The 24,528-nt window shown below is 41.9% G+C and overlaps 1 protein-coding gene across 4 annotated transcripts in view; it reads right to left on the bottom strand.

Annotated features, from left to right (window-relative positions):
* The window catches only part of LOC139766820 (quinone oxidoreductase-like protein 2 homolog), a 57,880-nt gene that overhangs the window by 12,311 nt on the left and 21,041 nt on the right, over nt 1-24,528 (bottom strand). For all 4 annotated transcript variants that reach the window (XM_071695742.1, XM_071695741.1, XM_071695743.1 and 1 more), the window contains exons 4-7: nt 21,995-22,160; nt 12,760-12,951; nt 10,621-10,719; nt 4,124-4,206 (exon numbers count right to left, since the gene is read on the bottom strand). In XM_071695742.1, the coding sequence (XP_071551843.1) occupies nt 4,124-4,206; nt 10,621-10,719; nt 12,760-12,951; nt 21,995-22,160 (540 nt within the window). The remainder of the gene's footprint in view (nt 1-4,123; nt 4,207-10,620; nt 10,720-12,759; nt 12,952-21,994; nt 22,161-24,528) is intronic.

The raw sequence follows: 24,528 nt of genomic DNA on the forward strand, positions 1-24,528 counted from the left end.
CCCCCGCACATGTGCGAAGTAGCACTAGGAAAAGACAACAAAGGCCACATTCGTTCACACTCAGTCTCTAGCTGTCATGAATAATGGAACGAAACCACAGCTCCTTTTCCACATCCAGGCCCCACAAAACTTTCCATGGTTTACCCCAGATGCTTCACATGCCCTGGTTCAATCCACTGACAGCACATCGAACCCAGTACACCACATCGTTACAATTCACTTTATTCCTTGCACATCTTTCACCCTCCTGCATGTTCAGGCCCTGATCGCTCAAAATCTTTTTCACTCCATCTTTCCACCTCCAATTTGGTCTCCCACTTCTCCTCATTCCCTCCACCTCTGACACACATATCCTCTTTGTCAATCTTTCCTCACTCATTCTCTCAATGTGACCAAACTATTTCAATACACCCTCTTCTGCTCTCTCAACCACACTCTTTTTATTACCACACATTACCCTTTCATAACTTACTCAATCAAACTACCTAACACCACATATTGTCCTCAAACATCTCATTTCCAACACATCCACCCTCCTTCGCAAAATCCTATCTGTAGCCCACCCCTCGCAACCATATAACATTGTTGGAACCACTATTCCTTTAAACATACCCATTTTTACTTTCCGAGATATGTTCTCGCCTTCCACACATTGTTCAATGCTCCCAGAACCTTCACCCCTTCCCCCACCCTGTGACTCACATCCGCTTCCATGGTTGCATCCACTGCCAAATCCACTCCCAGATATCTAAAACACTTCACTTCCTCCAGTTTTTCTCCATTCAAACTTACCTCCAAATTGGCTTGTCCCTCAACCCTACTGTACTTAATAACCTTGCTCTTATTCACATTTACCCTCAGCTTTCTTCTTTCACACATTCCACCTAACTCAGTCACCAGCTTCTGCAATTACTCACCTGAATCAGCCACCAGCACTGTATCATCAGTGAACAACAACTGACTCACTTCCCAAGCCCTCTCATTCACAACAGACTGCATACTTGCCCCTCTCTCCAAAACTCTTGCATTCACCTCCCTAACAATCCCATTCATAAACAAATCAAACAACCATGGAGACATCAGGCACCCCTGCTGCAAACCGACATTCACTGGAAACCAATCACTTTCCTCTCTTCCTACTCATACACATGCTTTACACCCTCGATAAAATTTTTTTTACTGCTTCTAGCAACTTGCCTCACCTATCCCCAGGGGATGGGGGAGAAAGAATACTTTCCACGCATTCCCCGCGTGTCATAGAAGGCGACTAAAGGGGACGAGAACAGGGTGCTAGAAACCCTCCCCTCCTTGTATTTCAGCTTTCTTAAAGGTGAAACAGAAGAAAGAGTCACACAGGGAGTGCTCATCCTCCTCGAAGGCTTAGATTGGGGTGTCTACATGTGTGTGGATGTAACCAAGATGAGAAAAAAGGAGAGATAGGTAGTATGTTTGAGGAAAGAAACTTGGATGTTTTGGTTCTGAGTGAAACGAAGCTCAAGGGTAAAGGGGAAGATTGGTTTGGGAATGTTTTGGGAGTAAAGTCAGGGGTTGGTGAGAGGACAAGAGCAAAGGAAGGAGTAGCACTACTCCTGAAACAGGAGTTACGGGAGTATGTGATAGAGCGTAACAAAATAAAAATGAAAGTGGATGAAGAGAGATGGGTGATTATTGGTGCCTATGCACCTGAGCATGAGAAGAAAGATCATGAGAGGCTAGTGTTCTGGGAGCAGATGAGTGAGTGTGTTAGCAGTTTTCATGCACAAGACCAGGTTATAGTGATGGGTGATTTGAATGCAAAGGTGAGTAATGTGGCAGTTGAGGGAATAATTGGTGTACATGGAGTGTTCAGTGTTGTGAATCGAAATAGTGAAGAGCTTGTAGATTTGTGTGCTGAAAAAGGACTGGTGATTGGGAATACCTGGTTTAAAAAGAGGGACATACATAAGCATAATATATGTATACAAAAGATGGTAAGTGGGTATTATTGGACTACAGACTAATAGGGGTGCAAAAGAAAGACTCTTGGATGTGAATCCACTAAAAGGGGCAACGGATGGGATGTCTGATCATTAACTGATGGAGGAAAAGGTGAAGATTTGTGAAGGTTTTCAATACATAGGAAATAATATTGCTGGGAAGAGGGTGGTCAGGGAAAAGAGACTTGTGCGAAGAAATACCTGGAGAGACTGAGAGTGGAATGGCAAAAGGTGAGAGTAAACAAAGATTGGGGAATGGATAAGGAATGGGAGGAATTAAGTGAAGCAATGTTGGCATATGTAAGAAAGTGTGTGGTATGCAAAAGATGGTAAGTAGGTAGGTAAGAATGGGTAGCGAGTGGGAGGATAACAGAGCAAAGCTGCCAGTAAAAGAGAAGAGAGAGGCATACGGGCAGTAGTTACAGGAAAGCAGTGCAAATGATGAAGAAAAGTATGAGAAAATGCATCGGGGTTAAGAGGAAGGTGCAGGGAAAATAAAGTTTTGGAAGAATGTAAAGAGTGTGAAAAAAAAAGAAGAATGGGAAAGTCAGCGAATGGGGCAAATGGAGAATTGGTAACAGGTAATGACGAGGTGAGGAGAGGAGACAGAGTGAATATTCTGAAAGTCTGTAGAATGAGTTTGATGATAGTATCGAAGATATAGGGTGTTTGGATCAGGGAGGTAAGTGAAGTGAGAGAGTCATGGAAAGTGGTTTGGTGAAAGCCTTATGTACAACAAAATGAAGCAAGGCAGCTGGAGTGGATGATACTGCACATGAGTTTCTTATGAAAGGGAGTGACTGTGATGTTCATTGGTTAGTAAGGATTTTCAATGTATATATAGATCATAGTGAGGTGCCTGAGGATTGGCAGAATGCAAGTATAGTGTCACTGTGTAAAGGCAAGAGGAACAAAGGTGAGTGTTCAAACCACAGAGGTGAAAGTTTGTTGGGCATACTTTGTCAAATGTATGGGAGAGTGGTGATTAAGAGGGTGGAAGCCTGTACTGAGTATAAGACTGAGGAGCAACCATGTGGTTTCAGGAGATGCAGAGGATGTAGATATCAAGTGTTTGCTTCGAAGAATGCATATGAAAAATACTTAAAGAATCAGATGGATTTCTATGCAATAATTATGAATCTGGAGAAAGCATATGATAAGGTACATAGAGATGCCTTGGAGAAAGTCTTTCCAATTCATGATGTGGGAGGAAAGCTACTAGAGGCAGTGAGAAGTATTGATCAAGGGTGTGTGGCATGTGCACAAGTAGGAAGAGAGGAGAGTGAGTGGTTCTATGTGAAGGGTGGTCTGCAGCAGGGGTATGTGATGTCACCATGGTTGTTTTAATCTGTTTATGTGTGTTTGTGTGTGTGTGTGTGTGTGTGTGTGTGTGTATGGGGGGAGGGGGTGTAAAGGAAAGAGTTTTGGAGAGGGAAGTGAGTATGCAGTTTATAGGGGGTGAGTGGGCCCTGAAAGTGAGTCTGATGTGTGCTGATGTCAGCATTTTTGGCAGATCAGTGTAAAAAACTGCAAACATTGGTGACTGAGTCCGAGAGTTCATGTGAAATGAGGAAGTTGAGAGTAAATATGAATTTTAAAAAGCAAGGTTATTAAGTTTAGCAAGGCAGAGGGATAGGCTAGTTGGAGTGTGAATTTGAATGGTGAAAATTTGAATAAATATGAGGGATTGAGTGAGTCATAGTGTGGGTAAGGGGGAGACGGTTCGGGGGGCATTGAGGAATGTGTATAAAGAAAGATCATTATCTGGGAGGGCAAAAATGGATATGTTTGAAGGAACAATACTCCCAATGATGTACAGATGAGCTGTAGATGACAATATGCAGAGGAGGCTGTGTGTTGGAAATTAAACGTTTAAGGGCAATATGTAGTGTGAGGTGGTCTGATCGAGCAAGTAATAAAAGGGTATGAGAGAAGTGTGGTTGAGAGGGCTGAAAACAGTGAGCTGAAATAGTTTGGATATATGGAAAGAATGAGAGGAAAGATTGACAAAGAGGATATATGTGTCAGAAGTAGACAGAAAAAGGACAAGGGGAAAACCACACTGGAGATGGAAGGATGGAGTCATAAAGATTTTAGATGGTGCTGGGTTTGAGCTATCTAGCACTCAGAAAAAGAGAGCAACTTACCAAGGCAAACAGTCACTGAAGATATCCCCTCCAACAGCATCAAAGATAATATCTACACCTTTACCATTAGTTACCTCATTTACCTGTGAAGAAATGGACTAGGTAATTCATATGCACATTCAAATAAATGCAACAATATTACACTTTTAACATAATCTTACAAGCTATTTCATACATTTTTGGATATATATGCCTTTAGATTATGGCATCAAATGTTATGAAAATTAAGAAAATCTTGACTTAATTCCTCTCTTCCATACGCAGAGTTTGCTTTCAAAGCAAAATTGGGAGTCTACATACTCAAATTAGAATCATTTATGCTCAACTGACCATAACTAAAAAGTTCTTGTTCTGAGATATCCCTATAATCAAACATGGTACCCGCTGTTAGTGCATCAATTTTGTACATTGAAAGGTAAGGGCCACTCAAAGACATGTTAACTTGATGAACATTAATGCACACCATATATGTATATGGTAAACAGGGGATGGGAACCAAAGGCCAAAAAGATGCAAACAAATAGTCACAGTAACTGAATCAAACTAAAAGATAACCAGTTTTTCATATTTGCATACCAAGTTAACTCAAATTTTGTGTAATTTTCCAGTCTGAGATGTATTTACTAAAATCTTGTAATTTTAGTTGAGACCATGTGATCTGTGTTAACTCGGGAATATTTTCCAGTGAAAATTACATTGTTATTTCTTTATTTATTTATTTTATTTTGCTTTGTCGCTGTCTCCCGCGTTTACGAGGTAGCGCAAGGAAACAGACGAAAGAAATGGCCCAACCCACCCCCATACACAATGTATATACATACACGTCCACACACGCAAATATTATTATAAGTTATTTCTGCTCTGCATTAATAAAAATTTTGGGTGTAATCTTGGATACTGCATCAACAAAAACAAAAATCAATAGAAATGGAGTCAATGTTAAACTCTTCTGTAAATAAAATCCATGCTTGAACTCACATCTTTCTCCCTGCAATACTCTACCTAGTGATTCATTTTTCCCCCAAAAAAATATTTTCAGTCCATCCCATTTCCAGTCCACAATTTCACATACCTGGATTATAGATTCTTATTCTTCCAATTCCACAACACAGTTACTTACCACAGATGTAAACACTTTGAGGAAATTTTTCCAAGTTTACATTCATCTTGTTTGTTGTAATTAGCCTTATCAATGAATTTCTATCCACCATACTAAATGGCAAAGGTTAAGATCGTAGTATCTGAAGTTCAGTCAAGTATTCTTATACTAAGACTATTTTTTGCATCATTTAACATGATACAGTGCTCCTTAGTCATATGATTTTAAAGTTAAGTTTCTCCAATAAACTTTTCATATTTGTTCAGTTTCCCACATTAGTGAGGTATTGCCAATATCAGCCAAAGAAAGGCTGTATTCACTCACATCCATTATCTAGCTGTTATGTGCAATGCACCAAAACCACAACCCCCTACCCACAACCAGGCCCTAAAGACCTTTCCATGGTTTCCCCCAGCAGCTTGACATGCCCAGTTCAGTTCACTGTCAGCATGTCATCCCCTGTATACCTCATCATTCCAATTCAATCTTGCCTCTGCACAAATTTCCACCTCCTTCATGCTCAGGAACTGGTCACCCAAAAATCTTTTTCACTCCAATTTGGTTTTCCCTTTTCCTTGTCATTCCACTTCTCACACACATATCCTCTTTGTCAACCTCCTCACACTCATTCTCACTATATGTCTAAGCAATTTCACTACATTCTTTTCAGCTCTCTCAACCACTACTGTACTTCATTCTGGTAACTTCTGGCACTGAATACACATCTCAAATGGGTAAATAAAAGCTGTAAACTCTGCATGAACTTGATGAACAACACCCTAGTACAACCCTAATTTACCTTACCTTCCTGACCAGGATTCCTATCTGACAGGGCTTCCACAGTGCAAGCAACAAGTGATACACAAGTCATAAAGTATGTGATGATGAGCATATCTATGTGTGAGGTAAGTGCAGGACAAGGAGCAAATGTTCTATATTTTCAACATGGGAGAATCATCACAGGAATGAGAGGTCTTATGATCATGTTGGAGAGATGGTTGGAGCCCTAAACACAAATGGGAAAGTGTAACTTATACATGCCTGGAGAATGTGGTGTCAGGTGCATGAATATCTAATGGAGTGAGGTCAAGACCGGGTTGGAGGGACACTTGTTTAGTGCTTGCCAAATCATTAATATGTGTATATGTTCTGTCACTGTCATGATTGTTAAGGGAGGGGGATCTCTAAGTACAGGTTGCTGAGTGTGAAGCATGGATAAGTTTTTTCTACATGATTGGTGGTTGGTTATGAAGTGGTTTGGATGACATGGTCATAGCTCTGCTGCAAGGAACATGGTGCCAAATCTAATGAAGTGTGATCACACTGGAAGTATCTTTGTTTCACTGTGAAGGTGATAAATACTTGCTTTTGGTTGCAAGACAGCCCATGATTGCTCTGGGTACCCTGTAATGAGTGGTTTGTAGTTTTGCTATATGGTGAAAAGTCTTAAATCTAGCAGTCTATAGTGCACAAACTCACATGACTAATTCAGCAAAATTTTTATGGTGAAAAAAAAATTGCCACTCTGTCATCAAGCATTGCGTCGTTCAGATATTCCATGGCCAGCCACTGTGCCTTGTGATTTATATCTATATACTGTACATGTTGACATATACATTTCTCTTGGGTAATTTTTCATGTTATTTACTGCAACATGTAACACAACAATATACAAAACAATTATCAAGACTAAACACTTAACAAAAGAGAAAACTGATGTATAATTGAAGAAGAAATCACTTCCTCGTGAGTTCAATCACAGGTGGCCACACTGCAACAGAGAGAAAACAGCTAATAGCAATTTCTTTTGTATGTACACTTTTGTTTACCTCATACTTATGGTTCATGTAATTTACTGCAAAATTTAATAGAAGAATATATGAAACAATTATCAAGACTAAAAAAGTAATCGTAATTAAAGAATGTTATTGTACAACAGAAAAAGGGCCTGCTTCACAATGAGACAAGCTGCGGTAGGCTATTGTAACAAGTTCACTCACTTAACTTTACATTTATGGTTAACACTAAGAAACTTGTGAGAAACTGCAGAAGCTGGTGACTGAGTTTGGTAAAGTGTGTGAAAGAAGAAAGTTAAGAGTAAATGTGAATAAGAGCAAGGTTATTAGGTACAGTAGGGTTGAGGGTCAAGTCAATTGGGAGGTGAGTTTGAATGGAGAAAAACTGGAGGAAGTGAAGTGTTTTAGATATCTGGGAGTGGATCTGGCAGCGGATGGAACCATGGAAGCGGAAGTGAGTCCAAGGTGGGTGGCTGCCTATCCAGGTAGGGGGTAGTACCACTAATATACCTCTCTGGTGGGTGACAGCCTACCCAGGTAGGATGTAGCACACTAATATACCTCCCTGGTGGATGGCTACCTACCCAGGTAGGATGTAGCACACTAATATACCTCTCTGGTGGGTGGCTGCCTACCCTGGTATGGGGTAGTACCACTAATATACCTCCTAGGTGGGTGGCTGCCTACCCAGGTAGGATGTAGCACACTAATATACCTCCCTGATGGGTGGCTGCCTACCCAGGTAGGATGTAGCACACTAATATACCTCTCTGGTGGGTGGCTGCATACCCAGGTAGGAGGTAGTACCACTAATATACCTCCCTGATGGGTGGCTGCCTACCCAGGTAGGATGTAGCACACTAATATACCTCTCTGGTGGGTGACAGCCTACCCAGGTAGGGGGTAGTACCACTAATATACCTCTCTGGTGGGTGGCTGCCTACCAGGTAGGAGGTAGTACCACTAATATACCTCCATGGTGGGTGGCTACCTACCCAGGTAGGATGTAGCACCACTAATATACCTCCTAGGTGGGTGGCTGCCTACCCAGGTAGGGGGTAGTACCACTAATATACCTCCCTGGTGGATGGCTACCTACCCAGGTAGGATGTAGCACACTAATATACCTCTCTGGTGGGTGGCTGCCTACCCAGGTAGGATGTAGCACACTAATATACCTCTCTGGTGGGTGACAGCCTACCCAGGTAGGAGGTAGTACCACTAATATACCTCCCTGATGGGTGGCTGCCTACCCAGGTAGGATGTAGCACACTAATATACCTCTCTGGTGGGTGGCTGCATACCCAGGTAGGAGGTAGTACCACTAATATACCTCCCTGGTGGATGGCTACCTACCCAGGTAGGAGGTAGTACCACTAATATACCTCCATGGTGGGTGGCTACCTACCCAGGTAGGATGTAGCACACTAATATACCTCTATGGTGGGTGACTGCTTACCCAGGTAGCATCACTAATATACCTCCCTGATGGGTGGCTGCCTACCCAGGTAGGATGTAGCACCACTAATATACCTCCATGGTGGGTGGCTACCTACCCAGGTAGGATGTAGCACACTAATATACCTCTCTGGTGGGTGGCTGCATACCCAGGTAGGAGGTAGTACCATTAATATACCTCCCTGGTGGGTGGCTGCCTACCCAGGTAGGATGTAGCACACTAATATACCTCCATGGTGGGTGGCTACCTACCCAGGTAGGATGTAGCACACTAATATACCTCTATGGTGGGTGACTGCTTACCCAGGTAGCATCACTAATATACCTCCCTGGTGGATGGCTACCTACCCAGGTAGGATGTAGCACACTAATATACCTCTCTGGTGGGTGGCTGCCTACCCAGGTAGGAGGTAGTACCACTAATATACCTCTCTGGTGGGTTGGCTGCCTACCCAGGTAGGAGGTAGTACCACTAGTATACCTCTATGGTGGGTGACTGCTTACCCAGGTAGGGGGTAGTACCACTAATATACCTCCATGGTGGGTGGCTACCTACCCAGGTAGGATGTAGCACCACTAATATACCTCTCTGGTGGGTGGCTGCATACCCAGGTAGGAGGTAGTACCACTAATATACCTCTATGGTGGGTGAGCTGCTTACCCAGGTAGGGGGTAGTACCACTAATATACCTTTCTGGTGGGTGGCTGCTTACCAAGGTAGGAGGTAGTACCACTAATATACCTTCTTGGTGGGTGGCTGCCTACCCAGGTAGGAGGTAGTACCATTAATATACCTCCCTGATGGGTGGCTGCCTACCCAGGTAGGAGGTAGTACCACTAATATACCTCTCTGGTGGGTGACAGCCTACCCAGGTAGGGGGAAGTACCACTAATATACCTCACTGGCGGGTGGCTGCTTACCCAGGTAGCATCACTAATATACCTCCTAGGTGGGTAGCTGCCTACGCATGTAGGGGGTAGTACCACTAATATACCTCCTAGGTGGGTGGCTGCCTACCCTGGTATGGGGAATTAGCACTAATATACCTCCCTGGTGGGTGGCTGCTCACCCAGGTAGGGGGTAGTACCACTAATATACCTCCCTGGTGGGTGGCTGCCTACCCTGGTATGGGGTAGTACCACTAATATACCTCCCTGGTGGGTGGCTGCCTATCCTGGTACAGGGTAGTACCACTAACATACCTCCCTGGTGGGTGGCTGCCTACCCTGGTACAGGGTAGTACCGCTAACATACCTCCCTGCCTACCCTGGTATGGGGTAGTACCACTAATATACCTCCATGGTGGGTGGCTGCCTACCCTGGTATGGGGTAGTACCAGTAATATACCTTCATGGTGGGTGGCTACCTACCCTGGTATGGGGTAGAACCGGTAATATACGTCCATTGTGGGTGGCTGTCTACCCTGGTACGGGGTAGTACCACTAATATATCTCCCTGGTGGGAAGGATAAAAAAGGGATAAGAGACCGACTACTGCTAATAAATAAACATGGATTTTTCTCATTTCAAACAATTTTAATTGGAGGGAATGACCCATGTATCACTGGAGGGAATGATTCAGGTACCATTGGAGGGAATGATCCAAGCATCATTGGAGGGAGTGATCCATGTATCACTGGAGGGAATGATCCCAGTTTCATTGGAGGAAATGATACAGGCATCAATGGAAATGATACAGGCATCAATGGAGGGAATGATCCAGGGATCATTGGAGGGAATGATCCAGGTAGTTTTTTCAATACAAACAGTAAGCAGTGATACAAAGATCCTTTGTCCATTGAAGAAAAAGGCACAACAAAAGTTGTAGAAAGAGAAAAAGGCTATGCTGAAAGAAAAATATGCCTGAAGCTGTTCCTGAGGTAAGACCATACGGGTAATGATTGAACAGGCTGTTTGCTTAATCTGCATTTGCACTCATTATGCATGTCTTATTCTTTTAGGTGAGACAGCAGAAAGAGGCATTTGCATGAGGTGACTCCATATTCAAAATTAGTGGGAACGCCCAAGTGTAAAGCTATGATTTGGTCTGTGATAAATACAAAATGAGATGTGTCTTTTCCTGTTAGTAAAAACAATTACAATTTCCTGTTAGTAAAAACAATTACAAACAATAATTTACTTACTTTGGCTATTATATGCTTCTTATTATACTTAAGAGCAGCCCAAGCACCCTTCTGTCTAACAAGATCTGCTTTATCCTCAGTGCCACACACACCAATGACCTGAAAAACAAATCAATGTTACTTTTATGAAAAATATACAATGCCTCTGAAATTATGAAACAAAAACCTTGTTGAAGCAGCATATATTGTACTGTATGTACAGTAGAACCATCAGTGAAGGGGAGAAGGTGGGAAAGAAGTAACATAAAGAGATGAGGTGAAGAGATAATGCAAGTAACTTAAAGAACTGTCCAGCATGTTCAATGATTGGTTGGCAGAGGTGGGGTGTTTTGGTATGTGGTATATAAGTGACAGACATAACAAGTGGTTTGGTGAAAAGAAAAGAGGTTATGAGAGCCCTGCATAAGATGAAGTATGGCAAAGCAGCTGAAGTGGATGGGATTACAAATGAGTTTCAAATTTTTAATGTTTGTATGGCTCAAGGTGAAGTGCATGATGATAAGGCAAATGCATAAAGTGTCTCTGTATAAAGGCAAGGGGGTCAAAAGTAAATCTAATTACAAGGGAATAAGTTTGTTGTGGGTACCTGTTAAGGTGTACAAGAGAGCAGTGATGGAGAGGGTGGTGGCATCCAAAGAGCATCAAATTGGAGGAGGAAGAATGTGATCTCAGGGGTGGTAGAGGATGTGGCAATCAGGTTTTTGCTTTGAAGAATTTGTGCGAGACATACTCAGAGAAAAGAAAGAACATGTGACATTTATGGATCTGGAAAGGCATTACTGGACTTGGCCTGCTTGAGGTTACTTCATGAGTGAAAAGTCACCTTTGGTGAGGCTGTATCACTACGAATAGTCTCATTAAAAAACTCTCTCTCAAGAGTTCACATTTCTCTGCCACTGGAAATGTATGATAGGGCCAACAGGGAAGCTTTATGAAAGGTGTAATGAATATTTGGTGTGAGATCTTTCTTGTTAGTTTTGATGACAAGGGTCTTAAAACAAACAAAAAGTTATAATTCATGCTATCAAACGATATAAATTTATATCGGTCATAGTTTTAAGAATCAATCCATGTTCTTTTATGTGTGTGATAATCAATTTGCAGTATGTTTCAAAATGTTGGTATCATTCAGCCATAGTTCAAATAAAATTTGGCCTTCAAATTAACTCTCAGCCATAGAGTACTACACCTATGAATAAACTGCACTAACAAATCAAAATTGAGAAAAAGTTCTACCAGGAATTGTATACCTTGTGTAGACTAATCACCTTTAATAAGGTGTTAAGTTCACCACTGTTGACAGCTGCTTACACCCAAAGAAATTGGGAACCTCATGGCTATAAGCTAGCCCATCACCTGCAAGCCATGGCAAGTGGCTCACAGTTTATATTTTTTTGTATGTTGGAGGCTCCAGTCACGGACAAAGGTCCACATCAATGCCAGGCCTTAATCGAAATATAAAGAGGTTAATGAAGGGAAAAAGAAGAAAGAAGGAAAAAGTATTTACGAATATTGGAGGAACTGAAAACCTTTCAAAATGTGCTAGGTCACAGTTACTGGGAAAAGCATGAGAGGGTAGAGAGGTCCAAAGCTTCATGGTACTCGGAAAGAAACAGTTATCACAACAAACTACTCTTGAGCTGCCAATGGCCACACAGTAATCATGTGATGCAGCAGCTCGTTGAGTAGTGCATGGTCTAGCTAATGAAGAGGGCACACAAGCAGCTAGCTCTCGAAAACAAAAACCAAAGTAATACCAATAGAAGCAGGAAAGTGAACTGACATTGCAGCATAGGGTAAGTGGGTCAAATTTTGAAGTTAGCCCAGGAAAGCTGTTAAGTTAGACTGCTTTGGACTCTTATCAAATGTGGGTGCAGAGCTAGAACCAACCTAGATGTGAGAGCAGTGCTCCATGCATGGATGGATTAATCCTTCATAAAAACAGAGAAACTTTTTGAAAAGTAAGAAATTTTGACTATTAAACAGGATCCCAATTTCTTCAAAGCAGACTCAGCTAAACTTAAATATGAAGATATGGATGAACACCAAGGCATGAAAGAAAATTTCCTGTAAAATATTATGCTTTATCTAAAGATCACAGTATATGCAACTAAAATGATCAAACAGCCTTCAATATACCTTAGCCTTGTAAACATTAGCTGCCAAGTCAACAGCAGAGAGCCCCAGTCCTCCAGCAGCTGCTGTGATGAGTACTGTGCTATCTTCATGGATTTCTGCCCGTCGATGTAATCCAATCAAGGCAGTGGCATAGGTGTCAGTCAATGCAGCCCCACTATCAAAACCAACTGCATGGTCTACAGTCCAGAGATCCTGAGGAGATAAATATCTATGAACAGAAGAGCAGTTAGGTAAATCAAATGGGAAATTTCCAGAAGCACATAACTTTTAACATTTCTCACACTATTTCATGGGATGCATGAAGAGAGGTTGGCAAAGAAAGTATGTGTCAGAAGTGGAAGACAAAAGAAGGAGACCAAAATGGAGGTGGAAGGATGGAATGATAAAGGTTTTGAGAGCAGAATACCTTAACATGGTGGTTATTTTATTCATATTAGGCATTTATCATTATCATTATCATCATCATTATTATCATCATTATACTTTGTCGCTGTCTCCCGCGTTAGCAAGGTAGCACAAGAAAACAGACAAAAGAATGGCCCAACCCACCCACATACACATGTATATACATACACGTCCACACACACACATATACATACCTATACATTTCAAGAACAAGGTTGTTAGGTACAGTAGGCTTGAGGGTCAAGTCAATTGGGAGGTAAGTTTGAATGGAGAAAAACTGGAGAAAGTGAAGTGTTTTAGATATATGGGAGTGGATTTGGCAGCGGATGGAACCATGGAAGCGGAGGTGAATCATAGGGTGGGGGAGGGGGGCGAAAATTCTGGGAGCCTTGAAGAATGTGTGGAAGTCGAGAACATTATCTCGGAAAGCAAAAATGGGTATGTTTGAAGGAATAGTAGTTCCAACAATGTTGTATGGTTGCGAGGCATGGGCTATGGATAGAGTTGTGTGCAGGAGGGTGGATGTGCTGGAAATGAGATGTTTGAGGACAATATGTGGTGTGAGGTGGTTTGATCAAGTAAGTAATGTAAGGGTAAGAGAGATGTGTGGTAATAAAAAGAGTGTGGTTGAGAGAGCAGAAGAGGGTGTTTTGAAATGGTTTGGACACATGGAGAGAATGAGTGAGGAAAGATTGACCAAGAGGATATATGTGTCAGAGGTAGAGGGAACGAGGAGAAGTGGGAGACCAAATTGGAGGTGGAAAGATGGAGTGAAAAAGATTTTGAGTGATCGGGGCCTTAACATGCAGGAGGGTGAAGGGCGTGCAAGGAATAGAGTAAATTGGATCGATGTGGTATACCGGGGTCGACGTGCTGTCAATGGATTGTACGTGGGCATGTGAAGCGTCTGGGGTAAACCATGGAAAGTTGTGTGGGGCCTGGATGTGGAAAGGGAGCTGTGGTTTCGGTGCATTATTGCATGACAGCTAGAGACTGAGTGTGAACGAATGGGGCCTTTGTTGTCTTTTCCTAGCGCTACCTCGCACACATGAGTGGGGGAGGGGGTTGTTATTCCATGTGTGGCGAGGTGGCAATGGGAATGAATAAAGGCAGACAGTATGAATTATGTACATGTGTATATATGTATATGTCTGTGTGTATATATATGTATACATTGAGATGTATAGGTATGTATATTTGCGTGTGTGGACGTGAATGTATATACATGTGTATGTGGGTGGGTTGGGCCATTCTTTTGTCTGTTTCCTTGCGCTACCTCACTAACGCGGGAGACAGCGACAAAGCAAAATAAATAAATAAATATACATTTCAACATACACATATATATGCATACACAGACATATACATATACACATATGTACATAATTCATACTGTCTACCTTTATTCATTTCTGTCACCACCCTGCCACACATAAAATGACAATCCCCCTCCCCCCGCAAGCGCAAGAGGTAGCACTAGGAAAAGACAACAAAGGCCATATTCGTTCACACTCAGTCTTTAGCTGTCATGTATAATGCACCGAAGCTATAGCTCCCTTTCCACATACAGGCCCCACAAAATTTTCCATGGTTTACCCCAGATGCTTCATATGCCCTGGTTCAATCCACTGACAGCACGTCAACCCCGGTATACCACATCGTTCCAATTCACTCTATTCCTTGCATGCCTTTCACCCTCCTGCATGTTCAGGCCCTAATCGCTCAAAATCTTTTTCACTCTATCCTTCCACCTCCAATTTGGTCTCCAACTTCTCATTCCCTCCACCTCTGACACACATATCCTCTTTCTCAATCTCTCCTCACTCATTCTCTCCATATTACCAAACCATTTCAAAACACCCTCTTCTGCTCTCTCAACTACACCCTTTTATTACTTACTCGATCAAACCACCTCACACCCTATATTGTCCTCAAACACCTCATTTCCAACACATCCACCCTCCTTCGCACAACTCTATCTAAAGCCCACGCCTCGCAACCATTAAACATTGTTGGAACCACTATTCCTTCAAACATACCCATTTTTGCTTTCCAAGATAATGTTCTTGCCTTCCACAAATTTTCCTACACTCCCAGAACTTTTGCCCCCTCCCCCACCCTGTGACTCACTTCCACGGTTCCATTCGCTGCTACATACACTCCCAGATATCTAAAACGCTTCACTTCCTCCAGTTTTTCTCCATTTACACTTACCTCCCAAATGACCTGTTCCTCAACCCTACTGTACCTAATAATTAACATTGCTCTTATGCACATTTACTCTCGGCTTTCTTCTTTCACACACTTTACCAAACTCAGTCACCAGCTTTTGCAGTTTCTCACACAAATCAGCCACCAGCGCTGTATCATCAGCAAACAACAACCGGCTCACTTCCCAAGCTCTCTCATCCACAGCAGACTTCATTCTTGCCCCTCTCTCTAAAACTTGCATTCACCTTCCTAACAACCCCATCCATAAACAAGTTAAACAACCATGGAGACATCACGCACCCCTGCCACAAACTAACATTCACTGGGAACCAATCACTTTACTCTCTTCCTACTCGTACACATTCCTTAAATCCTCAATAAAAACTTTTCACTGCTTCTAGAAACTTATCTCCTACACCATATATTCTTAATACCTTCCACAGAGCATCTCTATCAACTCTATCATAAGCCTTCTCCTGATCCATAATTGGTACATACAAATCCATCTGTTTTTCTAAGTATTTCTCACATACATTCTTCAAAGCAAACACCTGATCCACACATCCTCTACCATTTCTGAAACCACACTGCTCTTCCCCAATCTGATGCTTTGTTCATGCCTTCACTCTCTCAATCAATATCCTCCCATACAATTTCCCAGGAATACTCAACAAACTTAAACCTCTGTAATTTGAACACTCGCCTTTATCCCCTTTGCCTTTATACAATGGCACTATGCATGCATTCCACCAATCCTCAGGCACTTCACCATGAACCGTACATACATAGAATATTCTCACCAACCAGTCAACAACACAGTCACCCTCTTTTTTACTAAATTCCACTGTGCTGCCATCCAAACCCGTCGCCTTGCCAGCTTTCATCTTTCACATACATGTGCATATACACACAAATACATATACATAACACATACACTTATACATAAACTCCTATGAGTCCATGGAGAAACGAAATACGACAAGTTCCCAAGTACATACAGAGACGTATACGTACATACTCATACTTGCTTGCCTTGAATCCATTCCTGGTGCCACCAGCCCCACAGGAAACAGTCTTGTTATCCCTCACTTCAGTGGGAAGAGCCAGGAAAACAGGCAAAAAAAGGCCACATTCGTTAACACTCAGTCTCTAGCTGTCAATGTGTGATGCACCAAAACCACAGCTCCCTATCCACATCCAGGCCCCAGAGACCTTTCCATGGTTTATCCTAGACACTTCACATGCCCTGGTTCAGTCCACTGACAGCATGCTGACCATGGTATACCACATCACTCCAGTTCACTCTATTCCTTGCAAAACACTCACCCTCCTGTACATTCAGGCCCTAATCACTTAAAATCTTTATCACTCCATCCTTCCACCACCACTTTGGTCTCCCGCTTCTCCTTGCACCCTCAATCTCCGACACATATATCCTCTTTGTCAACCTTTCCTCTCATTCTCTCCATATGTCCAAATCATTTCATCACACCCTCTTCTGCTCTTTCAATCACACTCCTTATATCACCACACATCTCTCTTACCTTTTCATTACTTACTTAATCAAGCCACCTCACAAAACATACTGTCCTCAAACATTTCATTTCCAACACATCCACCCTCCTCCATACAACACTATCTATAGCCCATGCCTCGCAACGATATAATATTGTTGGAACTACTATTCCTTCAAACATACCATTTCTGCTCTCCAAGATAACGTTCTCTCTTTCCACACACTCTTCATCTCATGACTCCCCTTATGATCTTTGAAATATTTCCTCAGTTCTTTTAACACTAACTCTAATTGCATCACCTTCTGGTCTTGATCCTTAATAATTTTCCACACATCCCAAATATTTGTTCTCTGGTGTTTTCATCTCCCCTAGTCCCTACTTTTCACTGACTGACTGACTGGTTTTGGTACATTCATGGAAATGAAACCATTATTATTATTATTCTTTTGCTTTGTCGCTGTCTCCCATGTTAGCAAGGTAGTGCAAGGAAACAGACGAAAGAATGGCCCAACCAACACACATACACATGTTTAAACATACACGTCCACACACGCAAATATACATACCTATACATCTCAATGTACACATATATATACACACACAGACAAATATACATACCTATACATCTCAATGTACACATATATATATACACACACAGACATATACATATATACACATGTACATAATTCATAGTCTGCCTTTATCTATTCCCATTGCCACCCTGCCACACATGGAATAACAACCCCCTCCCCCCTCATGTGTGTGAGGTAGTGCTAGGAAAAGACAACAAAGGCCACATTCATTCGCACTCAGTCTCTAGCTGTCATGTAATAATGCACCGAAACCACAGCTCCCTTTCCACATCCAGGCCCCACACAACTTTCCATGGTTTACCCCAGACGCTTCACATGCCCAAGTTCAATCCATTGACAGCACGTCGACCCCGGTATCCCACATCGTTCCAATTCACTCTATTCCTTGCACAGGCCTTTCACCCTCCAGCATGTTTAGGCCCCGATCACTCAAAATCTTTTTCACTCCATCTTTCCACCTCCAATTTGGTCTCCCACTTCTCATTCCCTCCACCTTTGACACGTATATCCTCTTGGTCAATCTTTCCTCACTCATTCTCTCCATGTGACCAAACCATTTCAAAACACCCTCTTCTACTCTCTCAACCACACTCTTTTTATTTCCACACATCTCTCTTACCCTTACATTACTTACTCGATCAAACCACCTCACACCACATATTGTCCTCAAACATCTCATTTCCAGCACTCCCACCCCCCTGTGCACAACTCTATCCATAGCCCACGCCTCGCAACCATACCACATTGTTGGAACCACTATTCCTTCAAACATACCCATTTTTGCTTTCCGAGATAATGTTCTCGGCTTCCAAACATTCTTCAAGGCTCCCAGAATTTTCGCCCCCTCCCCCACCTTATGATTCACTTCCGCTTCCATGGTTCCATCCTCTGCCAGATCCACTCCCAGAAATCTAAAACACTTTACTTCCTCCAGTTTTTCTTCATTCAAACTTGCCTCCCAATTGATTGACCCTCAACCCTACTGTACCTAATAACCTTGCTCTTATTCACATCTACTCTTAGCTTTCTTCTTTCACACACTTTACCAAACTCAGTCACCAGCTTCTGCAGTTTCTCACATGAATCAGCCACCAGGGCTGTATCATCAGCGAACAACAACTGACTCACTTCCCAAGCTCTCTCATCCACAACAGACTGCATACTTGCCCCTCTTTCCAAAACTCTTGCATTCACCTCCCTAACAACCCCATCCATAAACAAATTAAACAACTATGGAGACATCACACACCCCTGCCACAAACCTACATTCACTGAGAACCAATCACTTTCCTCTCTTCCTACACATACACATGCCTTACATCCTCGATAAAAACTTTTCACTGCTTCTAACAACTTACCTCCCACACCATATATTCTTAATACCTTCCACAGAGCATCTCTATCAACTCTATCATATGACTTCTCCAGATCCATAAATGCTACATACAAATCCATTTGCTTTTCTAAGTATTTCTCACATACATTCGTCAAATCAAACACCTGATCCACACATCCTCTACCACTTCTCAAACCACACTGCTCTTCCCCAATCTGATGCTCTGTACATGCCTTCACCCTCTCAATCAATACCCTCCCATATAATTTACCAGGAATACTCAACAAACTTATACCTCTGTAATTTGAGCACTCACTCTTATCCCCTTTGCCTTTGTGCAATGGCACTATGCAAGCATTCCGCCAATCCTCAGGCACCTCACCATGAATCATACATACATTAAATAACCTTACCAACCAGTCAACAGTCCAGTCACCCCCTTTTTTAATAAATTCCACTGCAATACCATCCAAACCTGCTGCCTTGCCGGCTTTCATCTTTCACAAAGCTTTTACTACCTCTTCTCTGTTTACCAAATCATACCACCCTATATTGGCTCAGGCAGTGCTCAAGTTATTCTCCAGAGTAACAGTAATGATGCTTACAAGAACAAAATATCTTAGAAACATGAGAAGAATTCAGGTTTTTAACTGACACTAAGTGTTGCCTCTTTGGGTCCATTAAACCTAAACATCCTTTTGGCAAGCCAGAGTTATGCATTTATACAGCAACTTAGCTACAATTGTTCACTTCACAATCTTATCCACGGGACTAACCAACAATCCTTCATTCAAAAGGAACCTGGGAAGCATCCACTCCCAAGCCCTAATGAAACTCTCACAATCGTACACACTCAAACTGAATATCTAATGCAAATACCACTCAGGGGTCCTTCATATTCCTCCCGACTACTTGTGCTTATGGATGTCATAAGCGGTGGACCCTACAAAATTTTGAAAAAACAGGGATCACTGCCTGGATCTCGTCTTTGGTGAAGGTGTGCATGTGTGTGTTTGCCTGTCTCTGTATGTGTCTGTGTAATTACATATTTATAATTAACTATTAGTACTGTAAAGGAAATAAGTTTTGCATCCTTAGGGCCTCTTTTGAGCATTCTCTACTATGATACATACTAAGCTGATGTATGGTGTCTGCATTAGCAATGTCCAGAATCAATGTACTTCATACATCCACAACTCTTATATAAAAAGAATATTTCTACATCTTTCTTATCCAGTTTCTTGCTTAATTTCATGTTCTTGTTATGTCCTCTGGTTGCTCTACCCCTACATCTCTCAAAGCAAAGTTCACTGTCCATGTTACTGATCTGTTTAAAAATCTTAAGGCTGGGATCAGGTCACTCCTCACTCTTCCTAAGTCGGCAAATCTAAGGCTTCTTGCCTTTCCCTGTAACTCAACTCTCTTAGTCCTAGTACCAACTCTGTTGACCTGACTCTTTGAGATAAAAAAAAGTGCATACAAGAGGGGAAGATGAGAGAATCAAAAAAATTCCATTGCTTATCTGTTCAAGTAAAGGAGGCATCACTAGATCAATCCCTTAGTGGCCAGTCTCCACAAAGAAAATGAAGAACATGGCAGCCAGATGAGTGTTGTCTCAGGTCCAAGTCTTGGAGGCATGGATACATGGAGACAGCTCATGAAAGCAGTGGCCAAAATATTACCAGCACACAAGAAAAAGGGCAGCAACATCACACTGCACCGAAAGGGATAGGTGAAGAGAGGTATTGCCTCCAGAATTATGAAGACAAAAGGAGTTTGATTCAACTTTAGCTAACTAGAGACCTGGATGAAGAACCACCCCAGCATGTGATCATACTTTCATAAGTAAATCCCCTGCTGAAATGAAATAGCTGCTTACAAGTAGAAATAATCATGCCACCTATGCAATACCCTTAGATTTTGGAGAGCAAATTTTGTGGTGTTTATTATGTGGAACTTCCAGGACATAGAGGATTTGGTTATGACTAGCATGTTCATATCATTACTGGTTTAAATGGTGTTGTTTTGAACCTAAACAGAGGGGAATGAATAATACTTACAAAGAGATACAGAGTGAACCTGTATATAAGACTAATGAATTTAGCCAAGTTTTAGCCTCTCCATTAAAGATGTTGCACATGTCCAATCCAAGGGAGGATTTCTTCAGTGTGAGAAAGAGAATGTGCATTAGAAGAAGGAAAGAGAAATTGATTTCAGTATGTAAATTGGCAGAATCAGCATAAGAACAGATACAGACAGCTGTTGGACACAGAAAACCCCTTGCAGAGAGGAGAATTAGTGATAGAACAGAACCCTGAGAATCACCTATAAAAGTGGGAGAAGTCATTCCTATGACAACAACTACAATGGAAATACCATAAAGGAAGCTATGCAGGAATTAGAGAGAGGCAGAAAAAAAAGGAAGTTTGACAGAAAACAAGACTTAGGACACATCCTACCAAATGCTTTTGAGATGTTGAAGACCACAACAAAAGTTTCACCAAAATCCTTGACAAAAAGATCAGAGGTGAGTCACACATGGAAGATCACCTGTAAACCTAATACAGGGAATGATATAGAAGACAATGGGATTCTTAGTGTTTGAAAAAGTGAGAGTTAGGGAGAGTTTCAAAGATGCTGGAAACAGCTGAAGTGAGAGCAATGGGGCAAAAGTTATGAGGCTTAGAGCCGTCTGCATTCTTTGAAATGGGCTAGGCCAAAGCGCTCTTCCAAGAAGAAGGAAAAGTCTGAGTTTATAAACAAAAAAAATTGGCAAGCATGGAAGAAATAAGATACACAATCCTCCTTTGCCCTCTTCACCTTTTTCCCCTCAATCTATCACTTGCTCTTTTCCTCAGGAGGGCAGCTGCATTTCTTGTTCCTAGAAGCAGGAAGCAGGGAAGGAACTTGGGTTTGTGCTCTCATGCACAAAGAGGGAAGCCTTAAGTAAGGACAGAAAGATCTCTAAGTAGACACCAAGTGAGGGTTAGCTAAGCATACATGACCCCTGTTTGGGTATGCAGATTCTCATTCTTGCTCAAAAGACTCCTCTACTGGAAGAAAATGTTCTCTATCATTCAAAGTCCCATTTTTCTTCTTTACGGTTAATTGATGTGATGTACTCAACACAGCTGAGTATACTGAGAAAAAGGAAATGATTTCCTGCTTCTAACCTGCTCTGATATGATGCATTCCTCAGCAAAACCACCCAAGGTTTCTTTACTGATTCCGATGACACGGCTACCAGTAGCCATAGTCTTCACACGTTCATCCACTTCTAGTACCTCACCACATATTTCAAAGCCAGGTACAAATGGTGGATTCAAAGTCTGGTCATATCTGCAAGCAAATTTTCCAAAACTGTATACATGATGCCTAATACACAATTTTCATATATGGCATTTAAGTAATTAGGGCTAGTAGTAAGGTAGTAAACACAGAGAACTGAAGCAAAAGAATCGAGCATTCCTGCCCTTTCACAAGAACGTAAAACCTGAGAAGGGTACTGCAGTTCTACATTTACACACTACATCCATCCTTTGCAACAGATAATGGAGTTAAAGACAACATGCAGAAGAAAAGAGTTTTATAAGACAAGCTTTCACAGCTATTAACTTATCCCTGGCCTTTTCCTTTTTTTAAGTTACTAACATTCTTGAACTTCAAGAGTAAAACTTCACATCAGTTTCCTTTAGAGAATTAGTTAAATCATTATGATTCAGTAAATTTTCCATCCTGGTATTTTTAAATCACTTCACAGATACTTAAGAAATTGAAGGTTTTCAATCCTTTATCATGGCTTACAATGCAGAGGCCTGAAATATATGCATATTCAAAAGTATAATGGTAAGAGAGATGTGTGGAAATGAAAAGAGGGTGGTTGAGAGAGCCAAAGAAGGTGTGTTGAAATGGTTTGGACATACGAAGAGAATGAGGGAGGAAAGATTGACAAAGAGGATATATGTGTCAGAAGGGGAGGGAACAAGGAGAAGCAGACCAAATTGGAGGTGGAAGGATGGAGTGAAAAAGATTTGAGCGATTGGGGCCTTAACATACAGGAGGGTGAGAGGCATGCAAGGAACAGAGTGAAATGAAAAAATGTGGTATACCAGGTAACATGCTGTCAATGGACTGAACCAGGGCATGTGACACTTCTGGGGTAAACCATGGAAAGATCTGTGGGGCTTGGATGTGGATAGAGAGCTGTGGTTCTGGTGCATCACAAATGACAACTGGAGACTGAGTGTGAACGAACGTGGCTTTTTGTCTGCTTTCCTGGAGCTACCTCGCTGAAGCAGGGGGTAGCGATGCTGTTTCCTGTGGGGTAGGGTAGCACCAGGAATGGATAGAAGGCAAGCAAGTATGAACATGTACATGTGTATAATGTAAATGTCTATGGATATGTACGTACATGTATGCGTATGCGTTTATGTTGATATATATATTGATATATACATAGATTAATATGGGTAAAACTGAAAGTGGATGGAGAGAGATGGGTGATTATTGGTGCATATGCACCTGGGCATGAGAAGAAAGATCATGAGAGGCAAGTGATTTAGGAGCAGCTGTGTGAGTGTGTTAGTAGTTTCGATGCACGAGACCGGGTTATAGTGACGGGTGATTTGAATGCAAAGGTGAGTAATGTGGCAGTTGAAGGAATAATTGGTATACATGGGGTGTTCAGTGTTGTAAATGGAAATGGTGAAGAGCTTGTAGATTTATGTACTGAAAAAGGACTAGTGATTGGGAATACCTGGTTTAAAAAAAGAGAGATATACATAAGTATACTTATGTGAATAGCAGAGATGGCCAGAGAACATTATTGGATTACATGTTAATTGATAGGCGCATGAAAGAGAGACTTTTGGATGATAATGTGCTGAGAGGTGCAACTGGAGGGATGTGTGATCATTATCTTGTGGAGGCGAAGGTGAAGATTTTTAGAGGTTTTCACAAAAGAAGAGAGAATGTTGGTGTGAAAAGAGTGGTGAGAGTAAGTAGACTTGGAAAGAAGACTTGTGTGAGGAAGTACCATGAGAGACTGAGTACAGAATGGAAAAAGGTGAGAACTAAGGACGTAAGGGGAGTGGAGGAGGAATGGGATGTATTTAGGGAAGCAGTGATGGCTTGCGCAAAAGATGCTTGTGGCATGAGAAGTGTGGGAGGTGGGCAGATTAGAAAGGGTAGTGATTGGTGGAATGAAGAACTAAGATTATTAGTGAAAGAGAAGAGAGAGGCATTTGGACAATTTTTGCAAGGAAATAATGCAAATGAGTGGGAGATGTCTAAAAGAAAGAGGCAGGAGGTCAAGAGAAAGGTGCAAGAGGTGAAAAAGAGGGCAAATGAGAGTTGTGGTGAGAGAGTATCATTAAATTCTAGGGATAATAAAAAGATGTTTTGGAAGGAGGTAAATAAAGTGCGTAAGACAAGGGAACAAATGGGAACTTCAGTGAAGGGGGCTAATGGGGAGGTGATAACAAGTAGTGGTGATGTGAGAAGGAGATGGAGTGAGTATTTTGAAGGTTTGTTGAATGTGTTTGATGATAGAGTGGCAGATATAGGGTGTTTTGGTTGAGGTGGTGTGCAAAGTGAGAGGGTTGGGGAAAATGATTTGGTAAACAGAGAAGAGGTGTAAAACCTTTGCGGAAGATGAAAGCCGGCAAGGCAGCGGGTTTGGATGGTATTGCAGTAGAATTTATTAAAA

This window comes from Panulirus ornatus, chromosome 58, assembly GCF_036320965.1.
Source record: "Panulirus ornatus isolate Po-2019 chromosome 58, ASM3632096v1, whole genome shotgun sequence".
Lineage (NCBI taxonomy): Eukaryota > Metazoa > Arthropoda > Malacostraca > Decapoda > Palinuridae > Panulirus > Panulirus ornatus.